The sequence below is a fragment of the Tribolium castaneum genome, chromosome 5 (assembly GCF_031307605.1).
Source record: "Tribolium castaneum strain GA2 chromosome 5, icTriCast1.1, whole genome shotgun sequence".
Taxonomy (NCBI): domain Eukaryota; kingdom Metazoa; phylum Arthropoda; class Insecta; order Coleoptera; family Tenebrionidae; genus Tribolium; species Tribolium castaneum.
This window is the reverse complement of record NC_087398.1, coordinates 13,308,302-13,335,627: the sequence shown is the minus strand read 5'-3', so window position 1 is coordinate 13,335,627 and position 27,326 is coordinate 13,308,302. Positions and strand designations below refer to the sequence as shown.

The 27,326-nt window shown below is 30.0% G+C and overlaps 1 protein-coding gene across 4 annotated transcripts in view; it reads right to left on the bottom strand.

The window, feature by feature from the left end:
- The window catches only part of LOC659486 (uncharacterized protein), a 169,227-nt gene that overhangs the window by 138,822 nt on the left and 3,079 nt on the right, over positions 1–27,326 (bottom strand). Inside the window, exons 1-2 of one of the 4 annotated variants that reach the window (XM_015979960.2) lie at positions 3,364–3,529; positions 1,761–1,800 (exon numbers count right to left, since the gene is read on the bottom strand). The exons of 1 other annotated variant lie outside the window; for it this stretch is intronic. In XM_015979960.2, the coding sequence (XP_015835446.2) occupies positions 1,761–1,800; positions 3,364–3,491 (168 nt within the window). In that variant the 5' untranslated portion in view covers positions 3,492–3,529. Of the gene's footprint in view, positions 1–1,760; positions 1,801–2,671; positions 3,338–3,363; positions 3,530–27,326 lie in introns of those variants that run through there. 2 more of the 4 variants (XM_015979962.2, XM_015979961.2) reach the window with 2 other exon arrangements.

Below are 27,326 nucleotides of genomic sequence, written 5' to 3'. Positions count from 1 at the left end.
CAAATTTCATTAAATTCGAATATTCCATTAAAAAGTTATAAAAGAAAATCGATTTTTTTTTATTTAATTTAATTTTAATTTATATATTTAATTTAATTTAATTTTTATATTATATATTTATTTATTTTATATTATATATTTAATTTTAATTTAATTTAATAGAGGTAAGTTGGCCTAAATCGCTCTATTTTGAGCTGAGGAATTTCTGGTTCCCTGTCGTCTCCATCTTTTCGTTACACCCTGTATAATGTGAAACGAATACATCGCTTCAGCGCCTTTTAAAGTCTTTGGGGTCTAAACTATTAACGATAAAAATACAGTCTCGCAGACTTTAAAAAAAATTATACTCTACAAACCTCTTCCTAAAATTTCTCTTGTATTTTAACCGTAGTCACAACGTCTTGGAAAATATGAGATGAAACGCAAAATTAGATTTTAAATATTTTTTTCTCACGTTTCTTATAAAAATTTTAGTCGCCAGTTTTTTTCAGTCTGTTAAGAGTGCAAAGCTCTACACTTCTGTATTTTTTCCAAATAATTAGTGAATTGGCTGAATTGAGATTAATTTAAAAAGATTACGCGCCGAGTCGGTATAACGCTTATATAACTGCCGAACTATTTTGTTGAGTTCAGAAAATCCTACGATTTTAATTAAATATCTTTTTCCATCTCCTAAATTATAGTCCTCCGTAGCCTCGACCTTCAGGGATTATTTTATATGTCTAGAGTCTTCAAGAAATAAATTTACTTCATGAAAAGAAATAAAATATTAAGTCAAAACAAGCCAGTTTCGTTTTCAAGACGTAAACAACCGAAAAAAAAATGATAATTTCACATCCACAAACGTGTGCACTTAAAATATAGGATTTACCTTTTGCTCTGAGTAAGAACAACGACGTCAACATCCCACAAAGCGGCAAGAAACAAACAAAAACGTTGCAGACATTTCCCTCAAGTAGCATCAAATCCTCTGAAACCCTTCGACAATCGTTAGAGTTTCGCTTAAACGATGCCGTACAATTTCCCCAAGATAAGAAAGCTGAAGCTTATCTAACGTCATAAACGAAACCATCAGCAACTCAATAGTACAGCATTTTTAATGCTTGAATTGTATTAACGCCAGAAATGTAAGAAAGAAGAACATTTGTACCGATTCCTACTGAATAAACTTTAAAAACATCATAAATATTTATGTGGCGGAGAAAAGTTTCCGCCGTTCATAACGACTTCTTTTGAGCATTTAGACTGAAAACAATATTTCCTACAAGTTTTTTATAATCACTACTTCCGAGTGCCTTGTAATAAAGTACGTGCCATCATCACGTTTTAAATTACGCCCAATTCGCTCGGGACTAGGTCAAAGTGCCTTAATCATTCTAATTTATTCAAGTAACGGTGTAATGTAAATAAGGTTTAAATAATAAGTTGAATTCCAAATTGCACCGTGAAACTACCTCCTGAATAAATATTGTTGCTGAAGTATGGTTTATTCATAAACAGTCCGGTTTTAGAATAACACACCCAAGAAAGGCGAGATGCATTTCACTTGTTGACTGCTACAAAAGATAAATCCCGAGTGTTTGCCGAGAAAATTGTGACAGAAGCTCGTCATATCTACGCCTTTCAAATCGTAACAAGAAAATTGCCCTCCCTTGGAAAAACAAGAAAAACTAAACGTGTTTTTGCAAAAAACAGGTGGTTCAATTTAATTTATTATGTCAATCCTTTCACTCGATTTTCTGTCATAAGTCAACACTTACCGGCGACAATATTGAAGATGTCGTCCAAGAAAATGGATATCTGAAAAAGAAATTAAATTTAATATGCCTTTCATCCGAGACAAAATCCAATATTTTTAATCTAAAGTTTCACTATCCAGAAAAAAGAAATAAAACAAATAAGCCATCACAGAAGAGCTCCAACGAAATTAACTCTCTGTACATAACTGACGTCAAAGCAAAAAACGCCGTAGTAAGGAAGCGTGTAAACAGACGTGACGGCTCAAATTTAATTTCGTTTGCTCCATCATTAGAAATAAATAAATTTTGAAACAACCCTGACATACGGTTAGATAAGCACGAGTTAAATCAATCTGCCTGAAAAAACACTTTTCAGTGATACATCATGACCGCCGAATTAAAGAAAAATAAAAAAGGTTCGTTTATAGCAGCGTAAACACAGAAAGTGTTTAGTTGTAAGGCCTTATCTAAGTCGACTTCCATTACTTTGATGTTTGCATTGTACATTTCACCTTTTCGATCGACTCGATTCTTATTTGATTACGGGATTCTATGGACCTTCTTCTCTATTTTTAGAGCATGTAGGAACTGGGAACGGCTTTGTAACGATAAAACTCCTTCGAATGTAAAATATTTGCGCGTGTTAAAAATGGTGGATGCGCCGGGTTAACGCAATAAGTGTGTTTCTGTTAACTGTTAGCTTTAGTAAACAACGGCAAAATTTAATCAAAAACTGTTGTTTGTTCAAAATGCAATCGATTTTACCTGTTTGGTAGAATCTTATCAGTTGGGCAAATTAAATACGACATTGCTTTTATTAATTACAAGTAGTGTTTTGGAGTTCCTCCGGAAAAATATTGCCTTGTTTACTTTCTGTCAATTGGATAGTTTCCGAGTTACACGCTATTATCTCTCTACGTCTTGAAACATACCTTTGAAAATATTTTCCTTTTACTTCCAGTTAAACCAACCGTTTCAATGTAGAGCGAAATAATAATTCGTACTTTTTACTACGAAACGAAAAGATACAATAGAATTATCTCCAGAATAGCCCGTAACTCAATTTCTTATATTCTACTTTTTGTGTTAAAACACATCATTTAAGCACTCTCGGAGAGATATGTGCACCGAAATGCGGCCCTGAACTCTTCACTAAATCATCCTCTGAATTACCCGACACTAACGAGATTACAACTGCACCTCGAGACACATTAATTTTTTAGCACTTTTGTTCAGGGAAATCAATATCACACAACTAAACCAATTGAAACAATTGTGCTTTTGCATAAAACATTTTACTACTGTTACATCAAACATGTAAACCTGTCTAGTAATTAATTTGCGTTTATTGCACTTCAGTTATTAATTTTTGTTAATTCGGAATCGAGGGTTAAAATTTCAAGCCACCATCCAGCTCTATTATTACAACGCAAATTGAATTATCAGCCCTTTTAATTCCCGAAATGACGACATGATGTCGTTTTCACGCTTCCTTTAACCTGGGTAATGAAATTTCGAGAGCGTGAATTTTTCAAATTCGCGTATATCAACATTTCGTAATCATTTTAAAACGGTTCGGCGCGCATTTGAATTCGCACAAAAAGCGTTCATAAACAATATTTACGAATCGGCTGCCAAAAGCAATTTGAAGCAACCTGAAAGCCCATCACGTATTATTAACATGAAATCCGAATTTAGGTTATGGAGTAAACCGTGACATCGTCGATAATTATTACACTGATGTTCCAACATCACCACCAACACCGAACACAATTCCACTTTAATCTCTTCTATAAGCCATGTTCTAGGTCCTTTATAACTTCGACTGACAAACGGAGATGTAAACACGTCACAATATGGCAAAGTTCGAGGTTGATGCCGCGATATATTTCTTGTGTCGGAAACTAAACCAGTCCTAATTTAACATTCGATCGCTCAGTTCCTCCTTTGTAATAAAAATCGTGTTACATGAATGAGTTTGCAACGATCAAAGGCTTTTTATTGCATGCTTACAACATATTAAAATAAATTGCTTATGGTCCTCTAGACCATACAAATTGGGAAGAAAATAATGAGACTTGTTCTGGGCCGACAGTGTTTTTAAAAGTTTTTAAATTGCCCGCAGTGCTCATTTAACTCGAGTCAACTTTATGCAAAACCCCCACATTAATGTTATTTTGGTTCAGATTTATCTGCTTGTATAAATAACAAAAAGTATTTCGGCTAGAAATAATTAAATATGCATAAATTACACCTTTCGCGAAGTGAAAAACTCTTGAAATGGTTTTGAATTTTAAATAAGGACACACTTTTGTAAAGGCTTGACATTTAATTTGCTTTTTAATCAAGATTTAGTTCTCGCAGGAATTTCAGATTTGTTACCGCACTTTTTTTATTTATTAGTAAAATGTGCAAGAAGCGTGCCTCCGTATACATTAAATATTCAAATTTTCACAGTTCATCTCAATAAAGCGAGAAATGCGCTTTCTTACAAGATACAAGCTTAAACTAGCACCAATAAAAACATGAAATTTTATTGCAAAATGGGCTTTCTTTTTTAAGCAATTACACTGCTTCTTTTTATTAAACGTGACTATTACAAATTCAATGCTTTAAAATTGAAGTATAATAACAGAACTTATTACAACTTATAAACTTTTTTGTAATAGATGTTTTTATATCGTTAAAACCTTTCTTCATACGTATCGATAGTAGGCTAAAAATTTTCGACTAATTTCCTGAAATTCTCAGCTTTATGGATAATCAAAGTAGATGCTTAATTTTTTGCAAGATTATTGAAGCCATAAATGAACTTAAACTTCTTGTTATTTATTACTAATAGAGATCTCAAAAATGTTAATTTTCAAGACCTTAACAAGTTGCTTGAAGCTAGCTAATTGCGTGAAATGTTTAACTTATGTCAATCATAAATTTCGCCTCTTCAGATTATTGTCGATATTGAGCTTGTCTCTTAGCATAAAGTTAAACTAAAAAAGTCACCACAAGTGTAGATAACTGAGATCATAAAGTTATTAATCAAATTTCGCAATGCAATAAAGCCAATCTAAATACAAATCAACTCAGAATCTACAGGCTGTTTAATTGTATTAATGTAAAATACGGTGTCCCACAGGGCTCCATTTTGGGACCTCTCTTGTTTCTTTTATATACTCTTGATTTAAAAAAAAAATAAAACATTGGTATTGGTACGTGTATATACAGCGTCTTAGAGAATGGTTTAGCAAAAATTTAAAGAGACAAATCGAATAAGCAAACTTTATGTAAATAAAAAATGCATAGTTTTTCCAAAAAATTGCTCTAACATTAAACTTTAAAATTATAATATTATTGACAAAATAACAGAGGTAAATTAAATTTGTGGTCCACTACGTTATTCATCTATTTCAATTTGTGTTTTGTAATTAAATTTTACGATAAAAAAACATTTTTTTGCCAGGACCGAGATTTGAATCTCCCATACGAATGAATATGTTAGCCACGATTTTAAAAAACAACCATGCGCCACTATAAACCACACAGTGGCTCTCAACAGGTGGGTTAATAAAAACTTCTGAAGAAAGTAAGCATTTTTAAAAAAAATTATATAAGAGTTTTTAACTTCTCTGATCATGGTAAATTCACATACGACATTCCATAACACCCTGTATACGCTGTTTCAAAACAATAAAAATGTTTACCGAATTATTTTTTAAATAAGATTGATAAAATTGTACAATAGTTATTGATGGTTAGATCTCTCATTGAAAGTATAAATTACATTAGCTATTCATTTTCAGAGAAAATACGACATTGGCGTTTTTACAATTTTGAAACAGCAAATACTGTTCTATTAGCTGTTTCAAAGTTATAAAAAAGCCAACGTCGCATTTTCTCTGAAAATTTGCTGTTACAAATTATTTACGCAATTCAAGGATATAATAGCTAGTATAAGTTATAGTTTCAATGAGAGATCGAATCATTAATAACTATTTTATAATTTTATCAATCTTATTTGAGAAAATAATTTGGTAAAATGCGACGTTGGCGTTTTTATAGTTTTGGAACAGCTAATACTTCTGCTAATTTATTAAATTCTGTCAAAATCATTAATTCTGATTTAAATTCATTAAATAAGTTTGCTCTTTTCCACAACTAACATTTTGAATCCTACAAAATCCCAGCTTATGCTTCTTTGGAAACGTTAATAAAATCAACAACATTAAATCTAATGTCAACTTTTAAGTAAAAATAGAGAATAACAAACTGACCTATCCGTTGTCGCTAAAAACCTAGCTTTAATTTTCGAGGACCTCTTTAAATATGAAAAACATGTACTTATTAGTAAATGTTACTGGGCTCTTAAATTACTGTTTCCTTATAGACACTATCTCTCCCAACAGTCTATGCTGTGCGAGAGTTTATTATTATCCACCTTCACCTTTGCTGCTCCAGTACTGCACACTTGGCTACTCTTTTACTAAAACGTATTCAATTAGTTCTGAACTATTGTCTCCGGTTTGTCTATGACATCAGGAAATTCCAACATATATCTCATAAGCTCGGTGATATTCACTGGTTGAATATGGCGAATCGATTTAAGCTACTTAGACTTTGTTTATATCACAGAATAATTACTTCCAAGTCCCCTTCGTATCTGAACGATAAAATCAACTTCCATAGTGACATACATAGTGTTAATGTAAAACATGTTAATGTAAAAGTAAAATTTATAATATGGCTCATAGCACAAGTCTTTTTAAAAAGTCCTTTTCTTTTAATGTGGCTCAAGATGATAAGTAACAAGTCGGTAATATTTGATGAAGTATTTTTTTAACAACAGGGATGGTCTTAGGTATCTATAATGGTTGTTTTGTACTTTTTTGTTATGTTTTGAGATTTGAGTGGAAGAGTAGAAAACAGCTGCTGATGTGCTGTTCATCTGAACTGCGACTCTTTGTTAGTATAAATAAATTATTATTATTATTATTATTATTATTATTATTATTATTATTATTATTATTATTATTATTATTATTATTATTATTATTATTTTATTGTAATTAGCATTATTAGTACCTTCCCATCAACATAAATCGTTTTAATATGTACGTAGAGTTGCGATCTAAATGAACAAAAGTAGCGTAAACGCAATAACGAAGCAAAACAAATTAATTTTGAGAAATAAAAAAATCAACACAAAATTTACACGTGATAACCAAAAACTGAAAGCCCATTTAAGTCTTCATTTTTATACTAATTTTATTTAAGGAAGATTTTGTTGCAGACCAGTGTTATTTGTATGACACTGTATATTATGTATACAGAGTGTATCAGAAATACGTGTGTTAATTTTAACGGGTAACAGAATTCAACAAATAAAACACTTTTTTTATTTGTAATTTTCCAAAAAAAAGTTTAGACAATTTACTTAAAATTTGGTAAAGATAAGATACTGACACCTGTATCCGCCTATGAGTACAAAAATAAAAGTAACAAACTATTTTCGTTTGATAGAAACGGACAATTTAAACAATTTAAAACAACAATGAAAATTGTTAATATAAATACAAACTAATTATTAAACCGTGGCCGTCGTTTGCACTAAAGAAAAGAGTGGAAATAATGAATAAGAATTTTGCAAAATGTTATAGAGAAAAGTTGTTGTACTTGATGAGTTTTATTACGTGCTAAGATTAACGCACGTATTTCTGATACACCTGGTATTTCACACAGTGATACACATAAAGTATTACATTTATTAAATATTAACGCTTTTCGTCTTGCGTGCTTAAGAGATGTTAAAATCATTCGATTGGGGCAAAAATCGATCTGGCAACCACGACTATTTATTTTTTCTTAGCGACCGCAAAAGTTCGCTTAGAAGTTTATAATAAAAGTAATTCCAGTAATTTCAATACACCGAGACAAAATGCGAAAATAATTAAATGTCCTATTTTTCAAATATTTTTTAAATTGCTTGAATAATTCATTACCTGTAAAAACACACAGCTCAGAGATTCTAATCCCGTTTATTAAATATTCTGAATATTTCTTTATAGAATAAATGATCAGTAGTGACGGCAATATTTGCGTCTCAAGTCCAATTGTCATCAAAAAAAAAATGAAGAAAACATCTATTTATAACACTTGATCAGTTGTAGCACCTTCGCGCTGCAACTTTGCCTCGTCTTGAATTTAATAGTGCTAACGAGGTCTTGCGCAAACATGTTCCCGTGCAAATATTTACTTTTTAAATCCAAAATTACAACCGGTAATGGCTTCCAGCTGACTGCAAGAGACCTTAATCGAATTAAAAAATGATGAATTGATCGTGCGTTGTTTAAACACGTGAAAAAATTCCCCATTTCGCAACACCTTACGAAACGGATTGCATAAGACCGTCCGAAATCTACTTATAGCGGAAGAAAAGCTTTCGGGCTTTAATAAAGAAAGCGCGTAAAAATTTCCGCTGTCACAATCCATTATTAAAGCGTGTAAATTCTCAGATTACCGTTGTCGACGGACGGGATTGTGGAATTTAATATTTTAGTTGCTTCGAAATGGAAAAACAATTAGGCTGATACTTTCGTTATAGAGCGATCCGTCCTTGTTAATGGATTTGTATTTGGCAGGATTATACAGCCTGTTCCGCCTAAACCCCACATTAGAAGTATCAAAAATTCTAATAAAGATATTTTTTTGAAAGTTGGTACTCAGCCATAATCCGTTGAGTTTTGCTTAATGAAAATATTTTCAAGGTGGCGGAACCTCCGGTTACACCGGAAGTCGCTATATTTTTTTTTATTTTAAATAGAAACCTATGTTTTTCTATGTATTTTTGTTATTTAGAGTTCTTGTCAGCTCTCTCGATATTTAAGTTTAACCGTTTTCAAAATATTTAAAAAATTTTGAAAATTTTTGGATTTTGAATTTTTGCACCTATCACTTAAAAAATCAGTAACTCTCCTAGTTTTAGAGATTTCGAGATCATGTTTGTAAAATTAAACGAGAAAGCCTATATCTGTTCTCTAGTGTATTCAAAATTGGAAAAGAAATTAATAAACCCAAAAATTTTAAGTTTAAGTTTGGAAAACTCCAAGTACCAGTAACTTAATTTTTTCAAATGGGATGTCCCAATTTTTATTTTACTAAATAGAGGAGAATTTTTCTCTGCATCAATCTGTATTAGCATTCACTATACCTATCTGTGATAATTTCCAAGTTATGTTGATTTTTTTGACGTTGTAGAAAATTTCTTACTAACAGCTATTTTTGCATAGTTTGCCATACAAATATTTCTGATTAAACAAACAACAAACTCTGTTTAAAAATCGGAAAAAAATAACTAGACGCCCTCTGGTGATGACTTTTGAACTATGTCGAAAACAGTAACGAAATTTTCGTAATTCCACATTTAAATGACATTTAATAAATTGTTTAACAATTTTGTATGTATAGTGTTAATTACTTACATTAGAGAGAATCACTTTAAAAGTACGTGGTGGTAAATACTAGTTTTGACTTTGGTTCTGCGGTTTTTCGTGGTGTAAAGTGTTTATTGTTAGAATTTGAAAATGAATAAAAAGTGAAAAAGATTTAAATTTTGATAACAAAGTGTTATCAAACAATTGTCTAATTAAAGACTATAGTAATGGATCACAGCGAACACAAAGTTGGGCTCAAGAAACCAATAAATAAGTTAAGTGTGTGAATTCTAGGTTAGAATTTTTCCACTGAAAAAATCATGAAATACTTCGGTAAATCTACAAAACTACAATTAAGATTAACAAGTGCTGACACATCTAAACGTAAATTATGCCAAAAGGTAGGCTTTTCAATCTCTTTGTAATAATTTTCCAATAAAGAAAGTGAACCAAACAGTCATTCGTTATTCGTGTTTTCCTCGTCATCTCTAATTTGTCAACATTCGTTTTTTGCATCAAAGATACAATAGTCCTTCAGCATAAACTATGCAATAATTGTGAAGCTTCAAAAATCGTACAACACTCAAAATATACGAATAAACATTTTCCCGCCATTTATGGTTACTGTTTTCGACCTAGCTCAGTGGCGCCCCCAACGGTAATTTTACTTTCAAATTGTGTTATCCGTCCTGTGAAAACAAAGTAAATTCATAGAATGTTGGTTTTTAAAAAATTTAACTTCTCACATTTTTTCCTTATGAGAAAAGGCCTATGGCTAATAAATTTCTTAATCCCAACAAAAAGTCATTGTAACTTGAAAATTATTAAACATAGGTACAGGAAATGTTAACACAGATCGATGCGGAACTAAATTCTCTACAATTTTTAATAAAATAAAACTTGTGGCATTTCATTTGAAAAAATTGAGTTATGAGTGTTTAAAGTTCTAAAAACTTAACTTCAAACATTTGGAGTCCGCAATTTTTTTTTTTAGAAATTTGAAAACATTAAAAGAAAGATCTAGGCTTCCTTTACAAATAAGCCACAAAATATTTCCAACTTTTAAAAATTGGTAGAGTTATCAATTTTTGAACTGAAAGGTGCCACGAATCCAAAAAAAAATTAAAAACCCTAAATATTTTGTAAACGGCAAAATTTAGGTAAAAGGAAAGATTATAAAAACTACTTTAAAATAACTAGTAATCCAAAAACGCCTTAAAAATATAGCTTTCCGTTTAAAATAAGAAAGTTGATAGCGACTTCCGGTATAACCGAAAGTGTAACAACCATCTTAAAAATATTTTCATTGAGCAGAACCTAAAAGATAATGGTTGTATACAAATTTTCAGATGAATATTATTTTTAGAACAACCAATACTTCTAATGTGGAATTTACCCGGAACATCCTGTATTTTCCACATCGTTCAGTCAACAGAAAACTAGGCGAAGTTCGCTTCTAACAAATTATTTATTCAATTCGAATCGACGTTGATTAATTAGATGCCGTCTTCCAGATAGTATTGATGAGGATCGATAAATCCCAAGTTTCACCACCGACATGTGTGCCCTTTGTAAATTAATAGGGATCAAAAGTTGGGATAAGGGATTCGTCAACACAGCGTCTTACCGAAGCCTGGCCCTTTGTACAGCCCCTATCTGACGTGATTTGGGAACAGATGGGTCCACTAGATCAAAGTGGGATTATTTTTCCAATTATTGAAATAAATCGCAAATTGGCGAAGCGTTTATGCATGTATTTCAGCGTCTAACACAGGTACTCAATGTTCTTATTGTGATTTAAATGAACCACCCTCATCACACAATGTCACCGGTTCGAGGCAACCACAATAACTTAATTTAAGAAGTCATTCATAACTAGCGCCAAGCTTCATGCATATAGAATTTTGTTGTGGAATTATAATCGTTAAACGCTTTAGGCGTGCACTTGTGAGATATGAGTTTTCCCTTAACCGGAATAATTACATGAAGAGCAGAACCATCGAAGGCGGAAGTGACTCCAAAGTTCCTGTATCTAATTGCACCAGTTTAGGAACCCCATTAATGCGCCCATTCAGACTTTTATCTGCACATCAGCGTACACTCCCCGAATATGTTACGTACGTTGTGAACACAAAAGCAAATTAAATTAACGCGACTGGATTGGGTAAACATTACACACCGTACTTCATTAGCCGCAAAATATTTGCCTGAAACTTTCTCGAAAGATATCGCGCTTGAGGAAGATTTCCTAATTAAAAAACACTTAATAAAATAGCAGTGATACTTTTTCTCAAAAGTTGGAAGTTTCCACTTTGACTTGCGGCGCAATCTTTTATACACGGGCCAATTATATTTTAAAAATGTCGCTGCGTTGTGGTTTTAATTTTGTTGTTTGTTTGCTTTTGTCGCTGAGGGAATTTTCTAAGGTTCCAAATGAAAAGTTGCAAGTTTTATTGTATTCCGGATACGTTCATTATCTATTCATGAGCTGTGACAGAGAAACTCTAGATCGTTAATAACGCGAATGTAATAATAGATAAAAAAACAGATAATCATGTGACATGAAGACAAGGTAACTGGGAATATCGGTTTTCGGAGCGAAGATTAATGTTGTTTACTGCGCTGACTAACTAGGATAACTATTTATGGAAGTTTCTTAATGTTTTTCTACTTTAGTAAAGTTTAAATTTACTTTAAAATCGCAATTTTGGTCACAACATACAAGGTGTTTCAAGTTTTAGTCCAGTCAAAAATAAATACTTTTAGTTGTCCAAAAGAAAAAAATTAGAGTTTCTAACACGCTTTAATTTGATAGTTTAACGTTATCCCAATTTTTCATGGCATGAGCGTAAAATACAAAAAACTACATTAACTTTTTTGTTTTCAAAATATTGCAATCGTTTTCTCATCATAAAATTCTTCCTTACTTTTAAAGTTTTTCTTCAAAGAAGCATTGGAAAGGGTATTTTTTAAGTGACAAATTATTATTTTTTGTCTGACAAGTAATGTTAATACAAATTTTTGTGAATCAAGCAGACACGGCTTCTATTTTCTCAAAAGTGACTAAAATAAAACATTAAAGCACAATAAAATTTCAATTGCGTTAAACGCCTTGAACTTTTTATTATTTCAGTTTCCGAATTCTCACTTAAAAAATAGGAGAAATTTTATTATGAGAAAACGATTTCAATAATTTAAAAACAATACATTTTTAATGTAGTTTCTTGCAGTTCACGTTCAGTTCATGAAAATTTGAGGTAACAGTAAAGCATCAAATTAAAGCGTGTTTGAAACTCTATCATCTGCGATATAATTTTTCCTTTTGTACAACAAGAAATATTTATTTTTTAACTGACACTAAAACTTGAGTGTTAAAAATATATTTTCTCTGTATTCCAAAAACTAGTAATTGCAAAGAATTCAGAGTTTGTTCTTAAATACTTGATGATTTTCTCTCTTGTAAATATTTTTTTCAGTTTTTCATCAATTCCTAATAATTAAAATTAATTAATTAACCAAAATATTATTAATAACTATTAATATCATTAAAATTAAAAACATGACACTATTAAGACTGGGTCATAAATTTAATCCGCAATTAAATGCGTGATTAACTGATCACGTGACCATACTGAACCAATTTGATTGGTCTATTCGCGTTGTTAACGTTTAACGACGAATTAAAATTTAATAAAGCTTTCTATAAACCAGCCCTTAGAACCGGCTTACAGAACGTTTAAATTGCAATCAAATTTTAATTTGAGATTAACTTGACATTTGTCAATGCATTTTAAATCGCAACTTTATTCGAATTAGTTTAAATCTGAATTAAATTTTAATTTCAGTTTCCGGCCCTTAATTAATTAAAATTTAATAATATGTACAATTACAGCAACAATTTTGATTAGCACCAAAATTACGTTTATTTGAATTTTTTATCTTTACTTAATTCGTTTTTTACAAAGCAACATTTAAGCATCGCTTGTTCTCAGATGACACAACAAATTTTTTTGCAGCTACTTAAATCATTAATTCAATAATTAAATAATTTTGAATATAATGAACTGAAAACACTTCTAAAAAAATCACAGGAATAAAAAAATGCAAAGTATGTAAAAGCAAACGCAGAACTTTGAGCGATTATTAGTTTTGAGAGTAAAAATATAAGTTACTTTTAGTAAACTCAACCCTTATGTATATTTTTCTATGCATGTAAAAATCTTTTCAAAATTTCTACAATTATTTTTTTTAAATCAAAGTTAAGTAACTGACTATTTAATTAGTAATAGTAATAAGTCACAGCACAAAAACTAAAAAATATCAACTCTTATGTCATTCTAAAACAAACATTGTTCAAAAGTTATTTTGTACAAAAAAATACGTAAAAAAACTAGCACTATTAAATTAAACATTAAAACAATTGTAAGTTCTTTGAACAAAATATCATTTAAACACCGATTATCTTAAAATGACGCTAGAAATAATAAAATTTCAATTAAATAGATAATATTATTAAAATACAAGCTGTTTCACATATTTTTAATATACAAGGTGTTTCACATAACTTTACGAGGCCTGCGTCCACTGTATGCACCCAAATATGCAAAAGTCACAAAACACTGGATACAAAAAATACACATTTAATTATTTAATTTTTAAAAACCTATAACAGTAGTTACAAAAACTAATCATAATAGTCAGAAAATACAGTTTTTCTACAATGATTTTCATATGTTCTATCAAGAGAATGAGTAAATATGATTCTAATCTACTCCTCTCAATAACTAACTAAAAATATTGTATTTTTTTAAAGGGGTAAACAAATTAAAAAAAAATTCAAAATTTGTAATAGAGTTCGAATCTAAATATGGCATTTTACTGACGCAGTCCACGTAAGTTTATGTGAAACACCCTGTACATAATTTAATATTAATATTTTTAATTACCTAGGTAATATACATTCAATTTTCATTACGAGAGAATGTAGAAAAAATTCAAAGCATAAAGAAAAATATAAACTAATTTAAGAGAAAACACTGATCGCTGTATATTTTTGCAACGCAGTAAAAATACATTTTAGCAATACCTGTTCTGTAATTCATCATTCACTGACAAATATCTTTCATTGTAAGTAGCACTTTTTAGTCAGGTGTAAGTTTCTTCGGTAACCCTGCATTAATATTTTACTTACACCTGTGGGCTGTAAGTAAATATTACATACCAACGTATGCCACTTGCAATATCTTCAGAACAATATCCCTAACACAAAACAAACGCCACACAAATTTTTAATTTGACAACAATTAATTTAATTTATTTTTTTATAAAAATACATTCAGAAAATGTTTTACTTTTTCTTAGCAGTTATTGCTAAAAATAGCTAAATAATCTCAAACTGTAAGTTCATTTTGCACTTACAGTTTATGGTACGTAGTACGAGTATATTATTAACAGAAATAAGTAATTTAATAAACTCTTTCGTATTCTAAACACACATCAATCACAAAAATTCCAAATAAATTCCATTCTTTTGCGTGAGTTAATTATTTTGTTAACTTGGATCGATAAAAAAATTTTCAACTACAGTTATTTCAGTTTCGCATTCAGAGATCAACTGATATCCAAACAACATGAGTTATGAAAAATTGTTGTAAAACATGACTTAATAATGCAAAGCAAGATTAAACATCATGTTATGTATTTTTTTGGTTGTTTGTTATTTAAAAGATCACACATGATATTTAACATTACGTGACCCTTTCAATAAATGTTTTAACTGCAAATTGCGCAAAACGCCTGAATAATTAATTAGCGAAAGCTTCCACAATAACGCAAAAATTGCAAACTAAATAAACAAAACTGTTTACTTCGTTAATGGAACAGAATTTCCCACACAATTCGCAAAAAATATGGGCAAAAACGCTTGATACTGAAACTCCACAAAGAAGCTCTCGTTGGGAAATCATCACATTAATTTCTCTTTGACGATTTCCTCAGCTGAATATTTTATTTATAGATCGAAAACTCCATCTGAGATTAAGTTAAGACATTGAGCTTCACTTAATTAAACGTCCTGCTAGTTCAGAAAGACTTCCTTTATTACCCGAAAACACCTAAAGCTCCTTCCGATGCCACTTCCATGCGACTGGATCGCAAATTGTTCAGAAGAACGGCAGCAAAGCTAACCGAACCGTTGCTCATTCCAAATAATTAGCACGACCTAATAATTTTTTAGCAATTAAGACGGAAACAATTAATTTTCATGTTTCTAAAAACGGCTTCTTCCTTAGCTCATTGATGCAACCAACAATACACGCAACGAAGGAAAAATTGAAATGTTATGAATGTTAGAGTTTATGAATCACACCAAGTGTCCATTAATTGTTACTAATCAAGTTTGGACTTTTTATCATTGATTTAGTCGCTTCCGCACGGTGATAACAGCTTATCGTGCATTAAAAATAGAAAAAAATTCATTAATAATATTTCCGACTGTACTTCCCTTTTAATTAACTATCAATCGCTATCCTATTTTTGGCTCAATTTGATAAAATCATATCTGATACATACAGGCGAATAGGAAAAAAGCAAATGTACAAGTAGGTCGCCCATTCGACTCGAGCTTTTAATTTGTAATGCAAATACACATGAACACAGCAACAACTACGTTGTAATTAAAACAAAAGTGGCAACTTTTCACGTCCTGAACTAGCACAAAATGTGAAGCGTGCCTTTGTTCATAATTGCAGCGATAAATTATAGTTTCATTAATCTAGGAAATCAAATAACTGTCAATTGAATGCGGGCAAAATGTCAAATAATATCGGGAAATAACGGTGCGACCTAATAAGAATAAAGCAATCAAGAGCCGTAAATTTTATGCAAAATTGGTCGTAATTGGTCGATTGACATTTGGTTATTTGTAGTAATTTTGCAACAGTATGTTGTTAGACTATATAAATAAACAGTTTAACGCATGTCTTACGATTATGAGAGATCAAGCCGATATTTTATTTATAATCTGCTAAAATAATAAATTGTCACTTCGCTGTATTTTACAATCCACGACGCATTCAAAATTAATTACCAACTTAATTGTTAATTTAGTTATTGTATAAAGAATTGGGACATTTATTATTGCGTGTGCAAATTAATTCGCCAGATAGCTTTGTTTTGCAATAAGCCCAATTAATTAATTCAAAAATCCGGAAATGTCATTGTGTTTGGTTTGGTAATTTCGCTAGAAGGGAATATTTTTGAGGTGAGATTTACTTGCTAAAAAACTTCATTTAACGAAAATTCTTCGTTCCATCACTGTATTTAAATAATGTATGACTGGATTAATAAAACGTACCATCACAACAGCAAAGTCTATTTCAATTTCAAAGTCTGGAAAGGTGCTATTAATAAATGTTATTGAGTTACCGAAGTTCGCAAATTTTTATTTAATTGCAAGACAACTGAAAGAAAAACAACCGCAAGTGGGTCAAGTTGTAACGATTACGATGGTTCTAAACATATTGCCAAAAAAATGTAATAGAAGTTGATATACTTCATTGTAAGAGTTTGGAAATGTTAGAAAAAAATTTGATAATCAGGTCCTTTAAAAAGATCTACAATAATTTCACTTTAACACTAATTAAGAATTAGTTAAGAAATTGTTTATTAACTAATATTATGTTAAAGTGAATTTTCTGTGAATTCTCATGATAGCCATATAAAGCCGAAACAGCTGTAATCAATTTTTGAATAAAATTTTAAGAGTTTAAAAGACTTGATTATCTATTTTTTTTCGAAAAAAATTAAATTTAAGTTGAAAAAACAATCTACCCTTTTTTCCTTTTCTTCTGATTTATTATACAGGATGGTCCAGCCCGAGTCCCTTCTATAGCTCAGTTATTATTAAATTTCGACACGTTTCAGGAAAATATTGTTGATTACACAGTGTCTCAAAAAAGTATGACGTCATAATATTTTTTTGTATTCAATAAAATACCCTTTTTGCTACTTATATATTCCTAAATAAATTCAAATCGGATCAGGGATTACTGTTGAAATAATAAAAACCAAAAAAAAATCATATTTATATTTAACCTTTAACTTTAAAAATTAATAAAAATGCAAACAGTGCTTCCCTAATAACATTATTATTAGGTACGTGTTAAACAAAATTTAACGTACTTATTAATTTACTTTAATAGATCTATATTATTACAGACTGTTCATTATTTACTTCCAAACTTTTTATGTTAAGCTTTTTATTTTGCTTATTTCAAATAAGAAGCCCTGTTATTTTTAAATCTTTTGTTGAGGAATTAAAAAAGAACTCTATTATAAATTTTAAAACATTCGGAGTTATTTGCCAAAAACATTGACCATGTTTAACTTTTAGTCATTAAAGTCATTTTTTGTTGACAGAACGATAGTCTTTAGCAAATAACTCCGAATGTGTTAGGATTTCCGTTACGGTTGTAATAAGAAAAAAAAATAAGTTTTTACATTCTGCATAAAACGATTTAAAAATAAACATGGCTTCCCATTTAAAATAACCAAAGGAAAAAGCTCCAAAATTTAAAAAGTTTGGGAGTTTTTATATTTATATTTAATTATTTTAATAGTGAATACCCTGTAGTAACTCAAATCCATTAAATTTAATTGATAAGTCTGGTAGACCTTCTTCAACACGTACCTACTCATAATGTCATCAAAGAAGTACTATTTATATTTTTTATTATTTTTTAAAACTACAAGAAGTGTAAATTTTTTTTAATTTTTTAACAGTAATTCCAGAAGAGATTAAAAAAATAGAGACATGTAAGAAGCTAAAAAGGTAAAATTAAAATTAAAAAATTATTATTACAGCGTCATACTTTTTTGGGACACTCGGTATAATGTCATAAGGTCCAATTAATAAAGTACGAAACTAGTCAAAGTGAAACACTACCTACCCTTTTTCGGAAAAGATATATAACTTCTAGATCCTTCATTTCCTAATTTTTTTTGTTGGTAACATTTTAAGCCTTCTTTTTAATTTAATATCAGAATCCTAGATTAAAAACACTATTTTAAAACACGTTTCCTATAGCAACGTGTTTTCACTATTTTAAAGCACGCTTTCCATAGCAACGTGTTTTAAATTAAAATGTTCCAACAAAAAAAGTTTGAATAACATTTTTCGGGTGTCTATGCAACTCGCATACGCTCGTTGCATAATGACAGCCCTCGAACTTAAAGCTTGTGTTTTCGCTCTCGTGTTTATTAATAAGTTAATAACTATTTTCGCAAATTCATTATTCATTAAAATATTTAGAATTATGTTTGGTGAGTTCTTTAAATTGAGGAAATGAAAGCATTTCATAAACGAATATGTGCCTCCAGCTCACATTTTAGAACAACGCAGAAACGATAAAAAAGAAAACATTAACTGTACATAGCAGCTCGTTAAATATTTTCATAAGAAACATAATTAACCGTACACTGAAAACTCCGTCTCTAAGATCTATAAAACACTGTGTCTACACGTACTTTATGCATTAAACTGGTAGTTTAATCATACGTATACAAAATAAAACGAAACAAAATTGAAACAAGCTAAAGCTTCGTTACTTCGTCACGAGAGCAACATCAAAACCAAAAAAAAAACTTGCTTAAACTGTAACCAATCCTTTTCATTACGGTTTTAACTTTTACCCTATTCAATTAACTAAAAGAAAATATAAATAATAAATGTGAATGGCAACAAAAACTGCGTTCTCAAAGTAAATTGAGGATACCGTCGAGAAGAAGGAATATAAAATAACTTTCCGCACCATTCAATTTCTGAAAATGTAGCCAGGCCTATAGTTATGACACTCATAACAATTCGGAAAGCAAATTACAAAAACGGAAGCTTAGAAAAGACAAATTGACCAAAAACGAATAAAATACGGAAATATGAACAACTGAAATCGTTTTTATGACACGAACTATAGTAATTACACAATCAAATATAAACTTGTGTAATGTGTAGGTGTTCCCTTTTAAATATTTACTTAAAATGTATCTGAGATAAAGTTCGAGATAATTAACACAGTAACACACAATTAATAAAAGCAGCTGCTTCTTTATTTGCTCATCGACGGATTTGTGTGAATAGAACAAACCAACAATTTTATTAGAATTAACGACTTCAAATTTTCCTACGTCTTCTGTTAGATGAACTAAATGAACTGTGAAGCCAACAAATATTTTAAAATCCCATAATTGATAAAATTGAAATATTTACGTAAATACGCATGTTCCTGCAAGCGACGCAAATTACACACATGTCAATAACAAAATGCTGATTTAAAACACTCCTCACCCTCTCTCCACAAAAATCTGTTTCCTTCAATATCCAGCAGAATTGCAAAAATTGCACATTCAGCAAGTCAACACTAACAAAGCGTGCAATTAAAACCACCACAAACAAATAAATGCATCGCGAAACGAGCTGTTTAGCTCCGATTTGTGGCAAAAAAGCACAGCTTTGTTCCTTGATACGTTCGAAAATATTCATTACAAACCAAAATTGTGGACAGGATAAATTACGCGATAATGAGTCCAAAGCGAGTGATTTATTGGGCTTTAATGTGTCTTTGTGTGTGTTAAACCGATCAGTGGAGTGTTTATTTCCCAAGTTGCTTCCGTGCTCTCGTCAATTTTTGATGTGGTTCAGACCGAAGAACACAAGTTTTCAAAACTCGCATTAAAAAATTTGTAATGACTGCGAGAACATCAAGTATTTATAGCTCGGATTCAACATTCACGAACTGCGTATCAAACTCACCAAAATTTCGATCGATGGAGCACGTTATAGATTATTAAAATTAAATTGGGGGTGAGGGAGCACGGAAAAAGGGTGGCACGTTACTAATTTTAGGTCACTACTTCGGTTTTTATTTAGATCAAGGCCGGAAAAACCGACTTTTTGGGAGACATGCGGAAGTGGGTACCAGTCGGTGTCCTTGGAAGTATATTTAAATGAAAATGTTTAATAAACACGAAGTTTTAGATAAAAGGATTGCCGTGGTTGCGGTATGTAAATAGCATAAAGATAAAAGTAAGTCAGAAAATTTGGACACCGGTTGAAACGCAAATGCGCCAGGAGTTAATAAAATTTACATCTGATGGCACTCACAAGCCGATCAAATTAAATTTCACAAAATAATCCATCACTTTGTCATTTGTAATGTTATTCAACATACGCGACATTTATTACATAAATGCTAAATTTATGAAGATAAATTGAAAAGCAACCAAGTTGTTTGCATGAATACAACCATTGTCTGGCTTTCGAAAAATTATTTATCAAGATAAACTGTATCTTATCACTGATTACTGCAAGAATATTAACTGCCACCGGAATTTCCACAAAATGTGTGCAAAATTTTTCGCTGGAAACTAGTTTCAGGGCCCGAAGCCAAAGCATGGTAAAATATCGCTGGCAATATCTCATATTTAAATGCAAATTGCCTCGAACTAAAATTTAACTAGATACATCAAAGATACAAACTAACACGAGATGTTTGACATTGCTTTATTATTCAAGCTTATTATACCTTTCATTAATTTATCATTAACATAACTTCACGACCACAAAGATAAATATTCTCAAGTCAAACCAATTAATTTGGATGCGAATTTTTTTTAATGTGGTTCCAACTTTTCACTCCTATTTTTAGTTTTTCTATTCAGAAATTAACTTCTGTACACCTTTGTTTCAGCGATTGAATTTTCTCCAGAGATTTGTCACTTTAGTTTGTTTAATGCTAATATCAAGGTTATTATTTGGTGTGAATACTAGCTTTTTTTTATTGTATGCTAGAATTTACTACATTTTTCAAATACCTCTAAGATTAGGAGAAAAAAAAAACAATCTGTTTGCAAGATATTTATTCAAATTGAAAAGTCCATTTGATGTAATGGTGGCCGTGTAGTCATTTAATTAATTTAAATGCTTTCAGAGATCGACCTTTTCTCATTAAATTAAGGCAAAATGATATTTACAAGAATAGCCACTGGAATAAAATCTTTCACAAATCTAATCTTTTAGTTACTTCTTGAAAAATTATTAAAAATTATTTATTATACAAGAGGATAGACATTATCTACGAATGAAAAGATATTTCACGAGTAAATAATCGTTATTAACTTTCTTAAAAGGTTTTAAATAAAAAAAACGAATTGCAACGTTTCGTTCATATAAAACATCACCAGGCTAAAAAACATACATATTAAAAATACAATATAACCACAATTAATTACTAACCTTTTACTCATTCAAATTCTTGGAAGAAAACATTTAAAAAGTGAATTAATCTGAATATATTTTGAATTAATTTAAAATGTTAACAAAACTGAGGCTTACAATAACTTAATGACAACAACACATGCACACCCCATTGCGTCTTGACACCAACTAAAGAGGTATTAAAAAAAATAAGTAGGGATGCGTGGATTACCTGCTATTACCTTTATGCAAAATGAGCAAATGAAAAATTGAAAAAATATTGATCTAAACTTGTGAAAATATTATTTTACTTAGTTTTGTAATAAAATTCCAAGAATTTGAACTATTAGGGGAGACCTGGGATAGTTGGCGTACGGGTAAGTTGGCGCCTTTGGAACCAAGTTATAGGAGTCATCACGATTCATAAAATATAAAGAATTGGTTGCATACAAGCCTAAGAGGCCTATCCCGCATTTTTTTAACTGCAATGTTGGAAAATTCATAAAAAATAGGCTATTCTTATTTTTTTATTTTAATAGATTTTCACTATTAAGGCCAAAAAACAATTTTTGATCGCGTGTCGTAGTAGGCCGAGCTACTCCCATTTCAAAGCACGCATGCGCATTCACTGTAAACGCATACGACTATTTCGAGTATTTCGACCTTCCTTAACGATTGAATGATTAAAGAAGGCCTTGGTGCGTTTTTTAACAATAAAAAGTATTATTTTTTATTGTTATATTATTACCCCGTTATATTCGCCAACTTACCTCTTACTAGGGGGTAAATTGGCCTATTAAAGTTTTGGTTTTACACGAGAATTATACAGAATTTGGTATAAAATTACATAATGAGCATGTCTATATTGAAAGATAAATGAGTACTAAATAGTTCTATATATAATTTGTTTTAAATTAACGGTTAACGGACTTGATATAAAATATATTTTTTAATGCGCCAACTGTCCCCGGTCTCCCCTACATTTTTAACAATAAATTTCAGAATAATGCCTAAAATAACACAAATTGATACTTTATTTGCAATTATTATTAAATAAACAAAACACTGATGTTATATAGAATTATTCAAAACTATAAAAACGCCAACGTTGCATTTTTTCTCAAAATTATCTGTTATAAAGTACTTATGCATTTCAAAAAATTAATACCTAATGTAATTTATACTTCCAATGAGAGCTCTAATCATTAATAACTATTTTACAATTTTATCAATCTTATTTAAAAAAATAATTCGGTAAAATGCGACGTTGGCATTTTTATACTTTTGAAACAGTAAATAGATATAATTAATATTAAAAAAGTTATTATTAATATCTTAGTCATAATACTATTAAAAAACAAGACATAAAAATATGATGTTCATAATTTTCTAATATTATTACTTTTTCATAAGGAATTTGTTAATTTTATTAAGTTTATTATCTATTTTTTTTTTGGATATGAATCATTTCGGAAGTAAGTCTATTTTCTTCATCATCTTCATCTTTGTTTATTCTTTCTATAGCAGGACCTCAAGTTAAGAGAAAAAAGTTGTTGTTAACCTTGGAATTTGTAAATTTGAATGAATAAAATAAATTTAAAACATACCGACCCTTACGATTAAAGTGTTATTTTAACTACTAAAAAAATTGTTAAAGAAAAAGTTTTACATCTGCTATAGAAAAAATAATTTAAGCGTAGTTCGAGATTTACTGCCTTTTTTGTTGTTTACTTTCCTTGAAAAAATATTTTGCTAATAAGTTAACCTTATTAAATTTATTATGTCTGCAACAATAACATTGGCGTTCCAAACAAGCCAGTTATCCCAGCAAACTTGCATTGTTTAGCACAAATAATTGAGTGCGAACACAAAATAGAATTATTCCCATTAGTAATCCAAAATAAATCACAATCTCTGTGGTTCACATTCATTACCGCAAAGTTGAAATTAGCAAATTACGGTTATATAATAAGCAAATAAAACATTGTTCACGCATTATTTTATGACGGTGCTAAAATAAAATTAACACCCAAGTAGCAAGCAATGGAAAACTAGTAGCGGAAATGTCAACAATCCGCTGTATATTTTTTTCTATTTATACTAGTGATCATTAATCCGATCGATTTATTTTCTTTAGATACGGCCCAGACTCCTTGCAGGTGTTTGAATACGATAACCACGAGCACTGCAAAAATGATTTACAATAAGTTTCACTACTGAGCCTTATAATGACATCGTAAATCATATTGTGATGTAAATATCAGCGGAATTGGAACGGTTCGACGAGATTTACTTTGTCTCAATCAAATTAATTAGAGTGATAAGGGATTTTCAGACCTTGAAAGCTCTTCATTTAAATATAACTCAAAGGCTCCAACAGTGAATCTAAAAGTGATTTTTTGAAGTGGCAGCAACTTCGTCACTCGCGGAAGGAATCTTTAAAAATCACCTGTTGCTACCTTAATTTTCGCACTGTTTTCAGTTCCTTTCTCGATTCTAAAAGTCTCAAAACTTCAATAATTGCCTCTGCGAGCCTAAAACATTTTTTTTCTTCTCTAAACTATCAAAAAAATCCCACCTAGATAAAAATAAATAATTTTTTTTAAAACTCTTTTTTTTAAACTCTATAATTCGCTTATGGTTAGTCCTACAAGAAAAATGCAAATAACTATTTTGTAGGAAATTTTATCGGCTTTAATTTTGGTAGAAAGATAAAAATTGATAGAAGTAACTGTTTTCGAGATATAAGCAAAAAAAAAAACTGTAACCTTAATTAAATCTTCTAATATAATTTTATCAAAAATCTTTATTTTTATTTACCAACCTCACTCAATCGGTTTAATCCTATTAATTTAAACATTATTAATTAGATTAATTAATTAATAATAATTAATTAAAATATTTTGATTTTTATATATTCTACCGAAATTATTTTTAAGAGAAAATTTTCTCTATTTCTTAATATTGTAGCTTAGAAAAATTAAGCACTTGCTTATAAGCAAATTTAGTACTATTAGTATTATTATTATTATTGTTATTGTTATTACTATTATTATTACCCCAGTCAAATTGGACTAATCGGTCGAAAAATTTTACAGAAAGTTGGAGTTTTTTTTAAACATTTCTTTACACTTGGGTAGCCGTATATCAAAAGTTTCCGAGGTTGGAGGGCGAGCTCGAAGAGGGGGAGGAGGTTAAAGCAGTTTTTTATGGTTTTTTGCTTATATTTCGAAAACTGATACTCCTATCAATTTTTGTCTATTCACCAAAATTAAAGCTGATAAAATTTTCTACAAAAGAGTTATTTGCATTTTTCTTGTAGGACTAACCATGAGCGAGATATATGTGTGAAAATAATTAAGAATTTAAACAAATGTGCTATAAAAGAAAATGTCTTGTGATATAAAAAACTGACAATACACTAAATTTATTGAGTGGTTAATCTTGGACAATTTTTGCTTAAAAACATGTAAATTGTTTATAGACTGTAATTATCAATGTACAAACGATTCTTAGCTTTAAACAACAAAACTTTTCTAAAACTAAATGAAAATTTTATTGTTATTTATTATTATTATTATTACTATTATTATCGATATTATTATTTCTATTAATATTACTATTATTATTATTAAATACCGATTATAACTTTCTTATATAGTGAATGTTTATATACCAGCTTAGCCGAAAGTGCTTAACATTAGACAATTTCTTGCATAAAATCTAGAAAATAACTTATTTTGACTGAGAACCCAGATTATAAATGCGCATTTTCATAGAAATGTAAAAACGTTCATATAACACTCATATAAGCTTTATTCTTGCTCAGAAAAATTATGCTTCTAGTTTTAAAAACAATATATTATAATAATAACAATTATTGTTTTTACTAATATTATTATTATTTTTATAAAAATTGTAATGATTATTAATATTTGTATTACTTTCACTTCTATTATTACTATTATTATTATTATTAAAAACCGATCACACATTTTTTTATGTGTGCTTTGTTCTTTAGGCCAGAAATTCGAAATTTATTATTCACAGTTGTTTCTAGCAAGTACCGAAACTATGATAAAACTTTATACATAAAAGCTAATGCATTCAAAGTTTGCCGCAATAAAGCTTAAAATTTGTCACTTGTAATACCTTTATTAGACTTGGTAAAAAAGTATCAATTAAGAATTTACCTTCGTTACAGAAACCACAGAATATTATTAAAAAATAAAATGCCACTTAGGGAAATTTGTTTATGAATTAAACGCCATGTCGTTGCAGTTTTGTAAAGAGCATATTTAATGTTGATTACAGCCGCCTTTGATGAATAATATTTATCGAATGCATTAACATCCCTTACTGCGCTTATCCGGATTTACAAATCTGATTGTCGTTACATAATCACACAAATTACCTGAGTTTCGCTCAAGATGCAAATAACATTACGAATCCGCCACAAACACACGCCAGCTTGAAATTCCTGCTAATATGGAGCGCAAACAACTATTGTTTCCGTAAAACTTTATCGAACACTTATTTTTGCCAATGTAATATTTGGAGTCAGGTGTCTCCCCTTTTAACGCACTCTAAAAAGTATTCAACCTAAAAGCGACATTTCTTTGAAAAGTTGAGCGCCCCTAAAGCATTTGAATATCGAACAAAAACATTTGTAAAAAATCACCCTTGTTTCAGTGATGTTTGAAATGTCCATTTCGCTAAAAGAATGTATAATTAGGGTTCACTTTTTGCCGTTGCCTCTTCATTAGGAAACAAGAGTTGAATAATAACTCTACACCGGCCCTATTTAATTTTCATGGTGCAATTTATTAAGGAAAATGTATTAATTTTTAATAGCCGCTTGTCGCTTAATCGTGTGAATGGAATGAAAACAGGAAACTTCAAATTTAACTAACGATGATTTGTGTTTATTGAATCAATAATGTGTCTTTAGGAACTCATAATTCAATCATTATTGTTGTGTCGGTGTAAATGGATGTATCAAAAACTTCAGCTGTCGTGAAGGCAGCGCTAAATGATTGATTGATGAAAAAGGTGAAAACAGTAATTTCCGTCTTGTGTTCAAACAGCGTTCAAAAAATTATATGGAGCCGTAGTGGAAAAAATGAAATCAAAAAACGAATACTTCATGTTCACATTTTCTCTCCATCGCTCTAATAAAGTTCTCTTAGAGTTAATTGAAACGTGAAATGAGAAAATCCAATAGAACTTCATATTTGATCGTTCTAAGTGCAATGAAAAAAGCAATATAATCCGAAACAGCCAAGGTGGCTAAAATTCAACATTTGAGTAATACAGGATTTCCCATGTATACGAAATAAATTACAAATTAATACTCAAAATTTAAGTGTCGATATTTTTAGCGTTAAGAAGGCGATTCCCTGCGCAAGCAAAGAACAATGTTTATTTATTAACTGTACTAAATTTCAAAAATAATAAATATATTTTGGGAACAAAAATATAAAAAGAGCACACCGATCGATGCAGAAGCTGATATACATTTTTCTTATTTATAATTTATTAGTTCAACAACACTTGAAAACAAAGACCAATTTTTTAAATTTTCGGTAACATTATATGACTAATGACAAATAATTTTTTCATAAATAAAATTACGGACGGTGTGGTAATTAATAACGAGTTGCTTTCATCCGTACTGACTGAATGTCACAGGTAAAAGTTTAACTTTACAGCTATAATAGAGCAAAAGTTCTGTTTTTATGCCTAAGTGTTTTTACTTTTACCAATTTGCGAATTTTGAATCTCACACAAAATCGAATAACAAAGTGAGAGTTTATAACTTCTTGGTATAGGTACTCTTGGTAATGAAGCAAAAACAAATAGCATTGTTTTTAAAGATATCTCTCGTTTTGAACCAATTTACTATAAACATTG